Raw genomic sequence first — 11,652 nt, 5'->3', positions numbered from 1 at the left:
GGCCTGCCAATATCTTGCCTTTTTTAAAAAAAAGTATCATTTGGGAGGGTGCGCGTGTCATGACATACAGAGGGAAGTTACATTTGCCTATCCTTCCCTGGAAGTAGCCTCACCGATAGACAGAGGCCCCGCCCACCGACAAGAACGCATGCTCCCAGAACCAGCCACACAGCCCGCAGCCCCAGAGTCCCGATTCCCACCAGCGCCAGCACTAGCAGCCTTCTGACTCCTATCCTTATCTTTCAAGTTCCTACTTGGGCCACATCAAAGGGCTGTCACTGTCATAGCCTGGGGCTCCTTAAGTGGAAAATTCCCTACCCAGCCAATCCCAAGCCAGGCTATATATACGGTGGCACCCGCCTTTAATCCCAGCACTGGGGAGGCAGAGGCTGGCGGATCTCTGGTCTACGGAGTGAATTCAAGGCCAGCCTAGTCAACAGAATGAGTTCCAGGACAGCCAGAGCTACATAGTGAGACCCTGTATCAAACACACACACACACACACACACACACACACACACACACACACACACGAAAGTCCAAGACAATGAGTTGAGAAGACGGAGCTTTAGCCAGTGGACAGGGGTCCCAGTTTGACAGAAATTCACACCCTCTGGCTGGCCTCAACCTCCTACCTGCAGCAGGGCTACGCTCAGAGGCGCCCATCTGCTCCTGACCACTTTCTCCCAAGAGCTGCTGGTGGTACCTAAGCCCCTCCTCCTCCTCCTCCTCACAGGCTTGGAGGGAAATAAACTCCCTCTGTCCCCTTTCAAAGTGAGATCCAGGAGAGAAAGGGCTACCCAGAACTCGGGGCTCTCTGGGAAGGAAACCCTTAAGAACTTTACTGCCTGAGACCACCCTCCCAGACTCCGAGCCAGCAAAGAAGGGGGGGGGGGGTTCCTTTTTGTCCTTCGGATCATGGCAACCACCACGCTCTTTGTTGGCTCCAGTCACCAAAGCGGAGCTCCTGAGGAAGCCCCCACGCCTCCAGATTCCTGCCACTGGCTGAAGGAGGGGTGTCAGATGATTTACTCTGGGAAGGTCCCAAGTGCCATTAAAATCACTGGAGGCTGCGACGGAATTAGCATTTTCCCCCACCCCCATTTCCTCACACCACAGGGCCCACCCCTTCCCAAGTGTAATGAGGAACAAATAGACCACTCGCCACTGCACGGGGCCAAGCAGAACTAAGCCCTGTGACTTGCAAGCCAACAGCACCGTCCCTACAATTGCAGACTTGTCACTAGCAAGGCTGGGGGCAGGGGGTGGGGGGAGAGGTGCGGGGAGAGCCCTACCCGCCCCATTCCACAGACGCCCTCTCCAAACAAAAGCATCAAGGGTCAACAAAGCAAGGCTGGTCAATTTCACCCAGAGGATGTGGTCTGTCGTTGCATCACTAACTTCCAAAGCCACTACATGAACAAACACGGTTTGAATGATGGGGCCCCCTAGTCGCTAAGCCGGAGGATTGGTGCTGATTTCAACCCAGTGCAATTCCGTATGCTTCAGCCCTCACGAAGCTCCAAGAAGTCCGCCCACCACTCTCCTTCCCGGGGTAGCTGCCCACGCAGAAAGAGGGCACAGGCGACAGAGCGTGAGCCATGGGAGAGCCTTGATACAGCTGAACTCTTCCAAGCCCCTCTCCCGGGGTCTCAGCCAGTCCAAGGTTGGTCCAGAAACGATCTAGAAAATGCAACCAGTTCTAGAATGAAGCTGGTTAACTCCCAAACCAACTAACCAAGTGTAGGCAGCTCTTTGAGAAACATCACCCTTGTTTTGGAGCTAAATATAGACTTAGCAAACTGTGTTTCTCTTTCTGTCCCTGGTGGGAACCGGTGGAAGGCATGGGTAACCGAGGACCCCAAGCATAGAAAGCTTTGCAGCGGGAGCAGCGCTGACACCTCCTCGGAGGGCAGGGACTGAGTTCCCAGGGGTGGCACATCCTCTCTTCTACCCGCAAACCTCCCAGAGCCATCCACGCACCGGCTCTTCTGTAGCTGGGTGGGGCTGGACAGGCTGAGGGGACTCGTCCTGGCACAAGGCAAGAGACAGGCAGCTTCCTCCCTCAAGGTTGCCCAGAATGGCTTTTGAGCACAGCCAGGCGAACGCTGACCCCCGTGGAGAGAGAAAATAGCCACAACACTGTAATTTTCAAGTCCAAGGGACTGTGCACTTTGGCAAACGCGTCTCAGAGCTTCCGCTCTGAGGAAATGGCCTGGACCCCCGTCAGTACCCCCTCTCCAAGCCGCAGAGGAGTGCCAAGAACTGAACAGCTCGAGGCTGCTCATTAATCGCACCAAGGAAGAGCCCTCCACTTTAAGACCAGAGCCATCCTCCGGGGGTCCAGCCAAAGCCCAAGGCTGTCCACCGTCTCTCCAAGGGGGAAAGTCTTAGTAAATATTTGGGGTCACTTGAGGTCATCTGGAAGGAAGGCAATATTTACTTTTGCCTATACACAGTCATTCTTCAAAACAAGTTGGCATTCAGGCTTGCTCCTAAGTGCGACCTCACCCAGGCGGTCTGAGCCGCAAAGTTGAGGATGCATTTTCCTTCTGCGTTCTGGGTATCTGAGCGGTCGGTTTTGGTTTAAGGAATGGAAAGCGATGCTCTCGGTCTAAAGCTACCTACTCCCAAAACGTGGGTTTTAAAGGTCTGGAGAATACAGCCCTCATACGCACATGAACATGGCTCGTGACTGTCGCTTCTTCCCAGCCTTTGGGATTGTCTCCACTTGCCTGGGGTGGGGGAGGGGGGTACTGTCATTTTAGGATAAGCTTCCTCTACAACCAACACATAGCAACACCGTGGTGGCCGAACCTAGCCAACTCCAGCCCAGGCTGCAAACAGCATATACCTGGCTATTCTGACTTTCCCATTCGCGGGGTTTAGGCGACAGCTGCGCAGGTGCCAGCCTGGAGCCAGACTCGCCGATCTCGGGGCAAGGGCTCTGAACAGCTAGCTTCACGTTAGACATCACTAGGTGCCTGCTCGGACCACGCTCCCCGGTCCTACTCGACCACGTATGGGTCAGGGTGCTGGAACGACCCGCGCTTCCAAAGGGTGAGCGGCGGGGTCACCTGGCTGCCTGCGGAAGCTACTTGGGAGACAGCGGGAGCCACCTGGGTAAGCGGGTGGCTTTGAGAGGATGGAGACAGGGGGCAACCAGGCGCGGGAAGGACTGCAGCCAAGCCAGACATGACCAGCCCAGACGACCTCCAGGCCCCGCAGGTGTCCAGACAACAGGACAGAGGTCCACGGACACTGGGCCACCACATCTCCAGCAGACCCTGGGGCCCGGGTGCCGGGCAGCGTGAGGAGGGGGATTTCGGGGAGTCCTGCCTGTGGCTCCCGGAACCCCAAAAGGATGCGAAGGGCAGCTGGGACTGGAGAGGAGGCAAAGGGGACGCGCGCGGGGTTTGGGCCGCCCGGGGCTCCCCAGACCCTCCAAGAGCAGGAGGCGGCGGCCGCCCGGGACTTGGGACCCAGGCAGCAACTTTGCGCGCGGGGTCGGGGAGGGGACGCGGCCGCGTTACCTGCGCAGCGGAGCGCGCTCAGCGCCAGCAGCAGCCCGAGCGACGCGGCCGGGGCCCGCATGGTCCTCCCGGGAGCCGGCGCCGGGCTCCGCTCGCTCCTGCGCCGCCGCCTCCCGCACCTCTCAGCTCCGCGCTCGGCCGCCGGCTGCAGTCGGCGCCCGGGCTCAGCGCGCTCCCGCCCTGCACTTGGCCCGAGTTGCGCGGCCCCCGCCGGCGCCGCGGCTCCTGCGCCCCAGCGCGCGTCCCATCCCGCCGCCGCCTCGGCCAGCGCCAGCTGCCGGCCGCCCCTCCAGCCAGCGCGAGAGTGAGCGAGCCGAGCAGGGAGGAGGGGAGGGAGGAGGGAGGAGGAGGGGAGCAGCCAGGAGGGAGGAGGAGGGAGGAGGACAGGAAAGGAGGAGGAGGGAGAAGGGGAAGGGAGGAGGGAGGAGGGAGGAGGAGGGAAAAGGAGGAGGAGGAGGAATGGGGCTAGAAGAAGAGGGAGGAGGATGGGGTTAGGGAAGGAAGGAGATTAGAGGAGGAAGGGAGGGAGGAAGAAGAGGAATGGGGTAGAGAGGAAGAGAGAGAAGGACCAAGCCCAGTGATGTTAAAGAACAGAGAAAGAGGAGGAAGGGAGGTGCCTTTCCCTCCCCTCGCCCCCCCACCCCGGGCCAAGACACCAGGCGGCCACCCAGCGGTTAAGCGGCAGGATGTGTCACTCACTCCCAGGGGAGGGCACTGGGCCGCCAAGGCCTGTGGGGACCCAAATAGGTAGTCGGGCAGGGACAGAGAGGGCGTGTAGAGTGCCGACCGGGTTGCCAGGGTGTGTTGGGAGCGTAACGCTGGGCGTCCCCGAGGTTGAGATGACAAGCGTGCCACAGAAAGACCCGCAAAGGAGGTGTCTGTGAGGGATAGATCCGCTGAGCGCAGACTAGGGCACGTGATGAATGTGGTGTGGCCTGAGGGCCCGCAAGAGTGTCTGCCAGCATCGGGCGGATCAGAGCGCTCTTCGTCTGTTAAGGAGAGGGGAGGAGAGAGGCACGACTCCCCCACCAGGGCAGGTCGTCCGATCTGACCACGAGGTGAGCCAGGCTTCATCCAGGCGTGGGAAGAGAGTCCCAGCTTACAGGGACCAAGAAACTACAGCCCCTCTGAATGCACAGCCTAGTCCGGGGGGCGACAGGTTGAAGCAGAGAAGCTTGAGGTGCTTCTCTGAGAGGCCCTGGAAGTTCCCTCCACTAGGCTGCAAAGCCAGAGGCTGTGCACCTGAATTAAAGTCTCAGTTCTGCCCAACCCTGCCACCAGTTTCTGGTGTCTTGGTTTGGTGTGGGAAAAAAAAAATGGGTCAGATCTCAAATTGGTCAACTGGGGGGATGCAGACTGCAGTCCAGCAACCTTAGCTGAGAACCCTGCTCTGTTTGTAAACCCCAGCGCAGGCAAAACTCATAAGCCTCCCAGAGCCTCAGTTTCCCAAGCTGAGACATGAAGGCATGGCAACCTCTAGCTGGTATCCCCAGGAATGCACACAGGAAGCCCCTGACCCGATCCACCAAGGACAACACCCTCTTGCTCACTGCAGCCATGACCACCGGGCATTTGATTTGCCTCCACGGGCGAGCATCAGAACACTCCAGCCTGCCCAGCTGGTGTGGGGGCTGGCGGGCCTACTTCGTTATTAGCCAGCTCCAGGCTCTTCCACGATTTAAAAAAGAAGAAGAAGGAACAGGTGCCTGGTGTTAGACCAGGTTAGTTACCAAGAACAAATTCTGCTCTGCCTGCTGCCCTCCTTCTTCAGGAATCCTGTCTTTGCCATGCTCCTGGCAAAAGCATCAATGGGTGGACAGTGGATTCTGGGAGTCTCCTTGGTCTCAGAGGGTCTGTCTACCCCCTCTCAGTGACCATGGCTGTGGGGGATGCTGCCCAGTCTCAGGATCTTCTGGGTGCCGCTTCAGTCACGTCTTCTGTCTTCCCTTCATTTACTCTCGAACACCTCTTAGCTGTGTACCTACTGTGTGCAGGGCCTGGGCTAGATGGTGACAGAAAGTAAACACAGCATGCCCGTTACTCTTGAGGAACAGGGGGTGAACAGCAGCCCCATGATAGAGATAGCTCAGGCTGTTAGCCATAGCCAGTGGGAGGCCAGGGTGTATTGGACCAGGTCATCAAGAGCTAGGATCTGTGGCCAGAGGGATTCTATGGCTTCCTTGTTAGGGGCATAGTGCATGGAGGGTAGGCATGAATCCATCCAGCAAGGCCTCAAGCCAAGATCCATAAAGTCCCAGGTATGATGGAAGGCATCGGTTACCTTACCCCTACCTCATCACATCTCAGAGAGCCTCTTTGTTTATCCAAGGTAGACCTGAGCTGGATGAGCTCCCCAGCTGACCCTTGCTGGTAATGACGTCATATCACAAAGAGGAAGGAGGGGTCTGTTTTGTGGAATGGCAGAGAGAAGGCAGGTTAGTTGCTGTGTGACTTTGTATAAACTCCTAACTCTTTCTGAGCCTCCCTGCAGCCTGTGTTTCTGATAGTATTTATGAAAATTCTAAGCAGAGGGAAAGCCTTCCATGATCTGAAAGGCCCAGAAGAGCTGAGGAGCTGACGGTATAACCAGGAAGCCCTGTAGCTCCCTCAGCAAATTCATCTTCTCACCCCTGCCCAACCTCAAATCCCCAAGTTTCGCCTGGCCTGGGAGTACCAGGCAGGACCCCCCCAAGGTCCTATACATACACAAAGAAGCTGAGGTCAGAAATGACTGACCCCCTGGTTCTGTAGTGTGGCAAGGAAGATCTAACCTGGCCTTGAGGTGTAGCGATCCGGCCACACCTACCTAGCAGGTGGCTGTCCCCTTCAGATCCTCCCAGGCCTGGCCTCTAAAGCTGGGTCCCAATGCCTCTGGGCTTCCGGCAAAGAGCAACAGTACCATCTTGTGGCCAAAACTGGCAATACATCCCAGTACATCCCGAGGTGGTGCAGATCCTCACCGGGGTAATCAGGAAAGCTTGAGGCTGAGAAGTCCATCTAACTTAAGGATTGTGGTAGCGCTAAGAGTCAGATATTTCAAGACTTCCGTTATGTGATAAGTGGACTTCTGATGGAGAGAAGGGGCCTTTTTTCTCTTTTTCTGAAGCGTTCAAACAGCTGATCCTCCTGCCTTCAGAGTACTAGGATGACAGACAGCCTTGAACCAATAGGTGTATGTGTATGTGTATGCAGTGGGAATCGAACCCAGGACTTTGTGCATGCTAGGCATGCACTTTACCCACTGTACCACATTCCCAGCATCCTTCTTAGTTTTATTCTTCTACAGAACGCTTGTTACCACTCTGGCTTTCCCTAATAGCTGGGACCCTGGCTAGACCATGCACCAGGCTTGATGCAAGGAAGCCCCGAGTACCAATCCAGGGAAGAAAGGAGGGAAGGAAAGAAAGAATGAAGAAGAAATGAAACTCAGGGTTGGAGAGCAGGTTAACTAGATGCCAGAAGTCCCTAGAAGCCTGTGAAAGCAAGAGAGCTCAGCAGGGGACGACACTAACCCCACACACCTGACTTCAGTCCTTGGAATCCACAATGGAAGGAGAGAGTTGACTGCCACACGTGCACTGTGCTACATAGAAACCACCAGCACTCCCATCTCATAGTCACCCACAATAATAGCTTTTTCAAAATCAAAATGGTCTCACTATGTAGTTCTACCTGTCCTGGAACTCACTATGTAGACCAGACTAACCTCAAACTCACAGAGCTCCATCTGCCTCTGCCTCCCAAGAGCTGGAATTAAAGATGTAAACTGGGAGATTATGTGTGTGTGTGTGTGTGTAGCATATGACATTATATAATTTATATATAAAGTATGTGTAATTTATAATTTGTATAATTTATATATTATATAAATATACATCCCTTCTGAATACACACACATATGTATTATATATAATATATATATGAATTGAAGCCCATGTAAAGGCCACATAAAAGAGTAGTAGGCCCCACACAAAGAGCTGGCCAATAGGAGAGAGGTACGTAAGCAGAAAATCCTTTGTGGCCCCTCCACTCACTTACTCTTGTGGGAAGAGACTGACCCCTAGGTGCTCAGGAGCAGGAGCAGGAGGTGTATAAGAAAGAGTGGGTCAAGGCCTGGGAGAGATGGTTCAGAGGTTGAGAAGAGTGACTACTCTTCCAAAGGACCCAAGTTCGATTCCCAACACCCACATGGCAGCTCACAAACATCAGTAACTCCAGTTCCAGGGGTTCCGGTGTCCTCTGCTGGTTTCTGTAGGCATTGCACACATATGTCCCACAGTTATACATGCAGAGAAAACACCCATATGTATAAAATAATGGTTATTAAAATAATAATAATAATATATGCTGTGAAGACACCTGGGTCTTCAGGGTAATTTTCAGTAAAATGTACTAGCTAAAAAGATGAAGCTGATAGTCACAGGCAAGGCCAGAGCATTCAAACACACTCAAGGTGACAAAGTCCACCGAGCCTCACATTGACCACCTGGACCACTGGGATGGGTTCACTCAGCAGCCTTTGGGATATCTGCAGACTCTGCATCCCTGGCTTCTACCACCCAAATGTAAACTAAAGGAAAGGCGAGCAGAACAAAGATTTCACCCCTCGACTGAATGAGAGGTGACGGTCCTTCTAGACACTCGCTGACTGAGGGTGTGATGAGAGGGGCTCCGATTACCACTCATGACTTTCTTCCACCGGTACCCACCAGCAGCAGCTACCGGTGAAAGAAAGAAACACCGTTTTCTAGAAACAGTTTTAGTCACCGTGTCCTCAGCAGCCGGACTGATCCTGTGCAGAGCATCCTCTGAAAGGATATGCTGTGTCAGGCATCCATGACTTGCAGCCAAAAACAGCCTGGAGGAGAGATGCCGGTTCTGGGAGAGCCCTGAATGGACAGTCAGTCACGCATACTTAGCTCTCAACAGAACAACCTGAATGTACATCAAAAGATAGAAGAAACACACACACACACACACAGTGCTTCTCCTATTTTTGAGGGTTAAGTAGTTTTCCAAATCCCACGTTCCTGACACAGACTCAAGACTAGATCCTGAGAAAACAGAACCTTGGTCCCAAGAGATGACTCTTGGGGTGTCTTTGTGTGCACCCCATGCCATCCTCCCTGCCCTCTCTACCCACCCCGTGATGGTTTGTATATGCTCTGCCCAGGGAGTGGCACTATTGGGAGGTGTGACCTTGTTGGAGTAGGTGTGTCACTGTGGGCGTGGGCTTTAAGACCCTTATTCTAGCTGCCTGGAAGTCAGTCTTCTCCTAGCAGCCTTCAGATGAAGATGTAGAACTCTCAGCTCCTCCTGCACCATGCCTGCCTGGATGCTGCCATGCTCCTACCTTGTTGATCATGGACTGAATCTCTGAACCTGTAAGCCAGCCCCAATTAGACATTGTCCTTATAAGAGTTGCCTTGGTCATGGTGTCTGTTTGCAGCAGTAAAACCTTTACTAAGACAACCCCTCGGTGAGTGTCATGTGAAGGCATTGTCACATGACTGCGTTGCTTCTCAGAGTATTCTACATTGAAAGCATCTCTCCTGCCATGTAATAACTGTTTCTCTGTGTGACAGTTTGAAAGATGCTGGTGGCCCTGCCCTTAGGGGAGTCCTTGTCCATTTCCATGGGTTTCCCTGAGGAAAAACCAAGGGGCCTCCTGCAGCGTTTCACTGTGGAAAAACAAAGGTTTGGGGCTGGGGTGTGGCTCAGAAATGGAGCCAAATTTCACCCTCAGCCTTGCAGAGGGAGGGAGGGGAAAGAAAGGGGCAGAGAGATGGCTCAGTGGGTAAAAGCATTTGGTGTGCAACTCTGAAGCATTGTTTGAACCCGGGCACTTGTGTGAAAAGCCCAATGTGGCCAGAGGCGCCCAGAACACCCTTGAAATGTGGGGCAGAGACAGCTTGATATTTCTCCTAGAACAGGGAGTGTGGGAGACCCCGTCTCAAGGCTTTAAGGTGGAAAGTGAGAGGACGAACACTCGATGTTCTGCTTCAGCCTCTACGTGTGCAAAAACGGGGAGTACATGCACGCACACACGCACATGCGCACACAGAAGGAAAAAGAGAGGAAGACAGAGGCAGAGAAGAGGGAAAGGGAAAAGGAAAGTCTGTCTAAGCTGTTTTTCTTATGCATGGTCAGTCCTCAGAACGCACCCTTAAATCCACACTGTGGGAGAAAGAATCACGTCAGGGTTTGTCTAATATTAGCCTCCTTAGAAAACACAAGCTGGAGAGACGGCTCAGTGGTTAAGAGCACTGACTGCTCTTCCAGAGGTTCTGAGTTCAATTCCCAGTGAGTACATGGTGGCTCGCAACCACATGGTGGCTCACAACCATCTGCAACTGGGTCTGATGACCTCTTCTGGTATCTCTGAAAAGAGCAATGAGATAGATAGATAGATAGATAGATAGATAGATAGATAGATAGATAGACAGAGAAATTATATATATTTATATATAGAAAGAAAGAAAGAAAGAAAGAAAGAAAGAAAGAAAGAAAGCAAGCAAGCAAGCAAGCATATTCAAGTTTCTGGCCAGAAGCCTCAGAGCTAATTCACAGCTCCAGACCCAGTCTTCTCTGCTTCCTAGAAGTTTTGGTTGTGAGCCTCAGGCTTTAAGGATGGCATGATAGCTCCAGCCTCTTCAGTTCCTCCATTCAGTTTTAATGCTCTGTCCCTTCATTCACGATATGGACTATTCCAACAGCATTAGCTCCTTACCCACCACAAATCTCTGTAAATATTGAGATGTTTACAATGAAATGTGCATGCTTTGGGAAATCATTGCCACCTCCAATACATATATATATATATATATATATATATATATATATATATATATATAAACTTATTTTATTTGTAGGAGTATGTGATTGCCTGTATGTACACCACATGTGTGCAGTACTTATAAAGGCCAGAAGAGGGCAGCAAGTCCCCTGGAACTGAGGCCACAGACTGTTATAATACTCTTGAAATCCACTGGCGCTGTGGCTGTTGCTGCTACTGGTTTGGTTGTTGTTTGTTTGTTGTTTTGGAGTTTTGTTTGTTTGGGTTTGGTTGGCTTGGATTGTGTGTGTGTGTGTGTGTGTGTGTGTGTGTGTGTGTGTGTGCACACGCATGTGCGCACCTGTGTGCTGGAGGTCCACCCATAACCTGGAATGCCCTATCACAGGCTCTACCCCTGAGCACCTTGCCAGCCTCTCTCACAGTGGTTGAATCCAGATGCTTTGGAGAAATCCAGCATCTTTCTATCTGCACATGGGGCCGGGATCCTCAGGAGACTACAGGCTTCTCCCATCTGCACGCCCTTTCTCTCGACCACATCTGCCTGGGTGGATTTTAAATCATTTCTAGCTCTCATGAATTCTACTTATTCTCTCCTCTGTGTTCAGGAGCACTTCCTGAGGGGGAAGTTTGAGAGTGTTTGAAAGTGATCCCTTGGCCCAGAGCAGGGTAGGGAGACCTTGGGATTGTCTGTGGAGGGAATGCCTGTGATCCCACGTGATCTTCTGAGCAAAGCTGGCTGTCATAATGACAAACCCCTAAGTAATTAGGGACTCAGGGCTTGCAGAGACTGTGGCTTCGGGTCCAGCTGGTGTCATGACTCAGAATCTTCAAGGTTCATGGGAAAGTTCTTCTCAGCAGTAAAAGAGCGGGAAATACAGGCAAGAAGTAAGGTCACGGTGATGATAAAATAAGCCTTGAGGGTGTCTGGGTAAGAACAGAGCCTCTAAATGCCAATAAATCGGGGGCCGAAGAGACGGCTTAGTGGCTAAGAGCACTGACTGCTCTTCCAGAGGTCCTGAGTTCAATTCCCAGCAACCACATGGTGGCTCATGGCCATCTGTAATGGGATCCGATGCCCTCTTCTGCTGTGTCTGAAGACAGCTACAGTCTTCATATGCATATGTATATGTATACTCATACACATAAAGTAAATAAGTCTTGAAAAAAATGACAATAAATCACTCTTGGTGTTGATGATGAACCCTTATTGCAAGGGCCTCTTCAGTGTTTACTTTTCCTTAAAATAGGTTAGGATGTTGAGGTCTGGGACAGTTATATTCCCTAATTAGACCTTCCCTGGGTCTAATTTTTTTAGACCCATGA

At 52.5% G+C, this 11,652-nt stretch overlaps 1 protein-coding gene across 1 annotated transcript in view; it reads right to left on the bottom strand.

The window, feature by feature from the left end:
• Window positions 1-3,800, bottom strand: part of Tmem132b (transmembrane protein 132B) — a 256,319-nt gene extending 252,519 nt beyond the window's left edge. Inside the window, exon 1 of the mRNA XM_076922970.1 lies at window positions 3,534-3,800. Coding sequence (XP_076779085.1) covers window positions 3,534-3,594 — 61 coding nt within the window. The 5' untranslated portion in view covers window positions 3,595-3,800. The remainder of the gene's footprint in view (window positions 1-3,533) is intronic.
• Window positions 3,801-11,652: the final 7,852 nt, after the last annotated feature.

This window comes from Arvicanthis niloticus, chromosome 24 (genome assembly GCF_011762505.2).
Source record: "Arvicanthis niloticus isolate mArvNil1 chromosome 24, mArvNil1.pat.X, whole genome shotgun sequence".
Taxonomy (NCBI): domain Eukaryota; kingdom Metazoa; phylum Chordata; class Mammalia; order Rodentia; family Muridae; genus Arvicanthis; species Arvicanthis niloticus.
The sequence above is the reverse complement of the archived record's forward strand: the minus strand, read 5'-3'. Positions and strand labels throughout refer to the sequence as shown.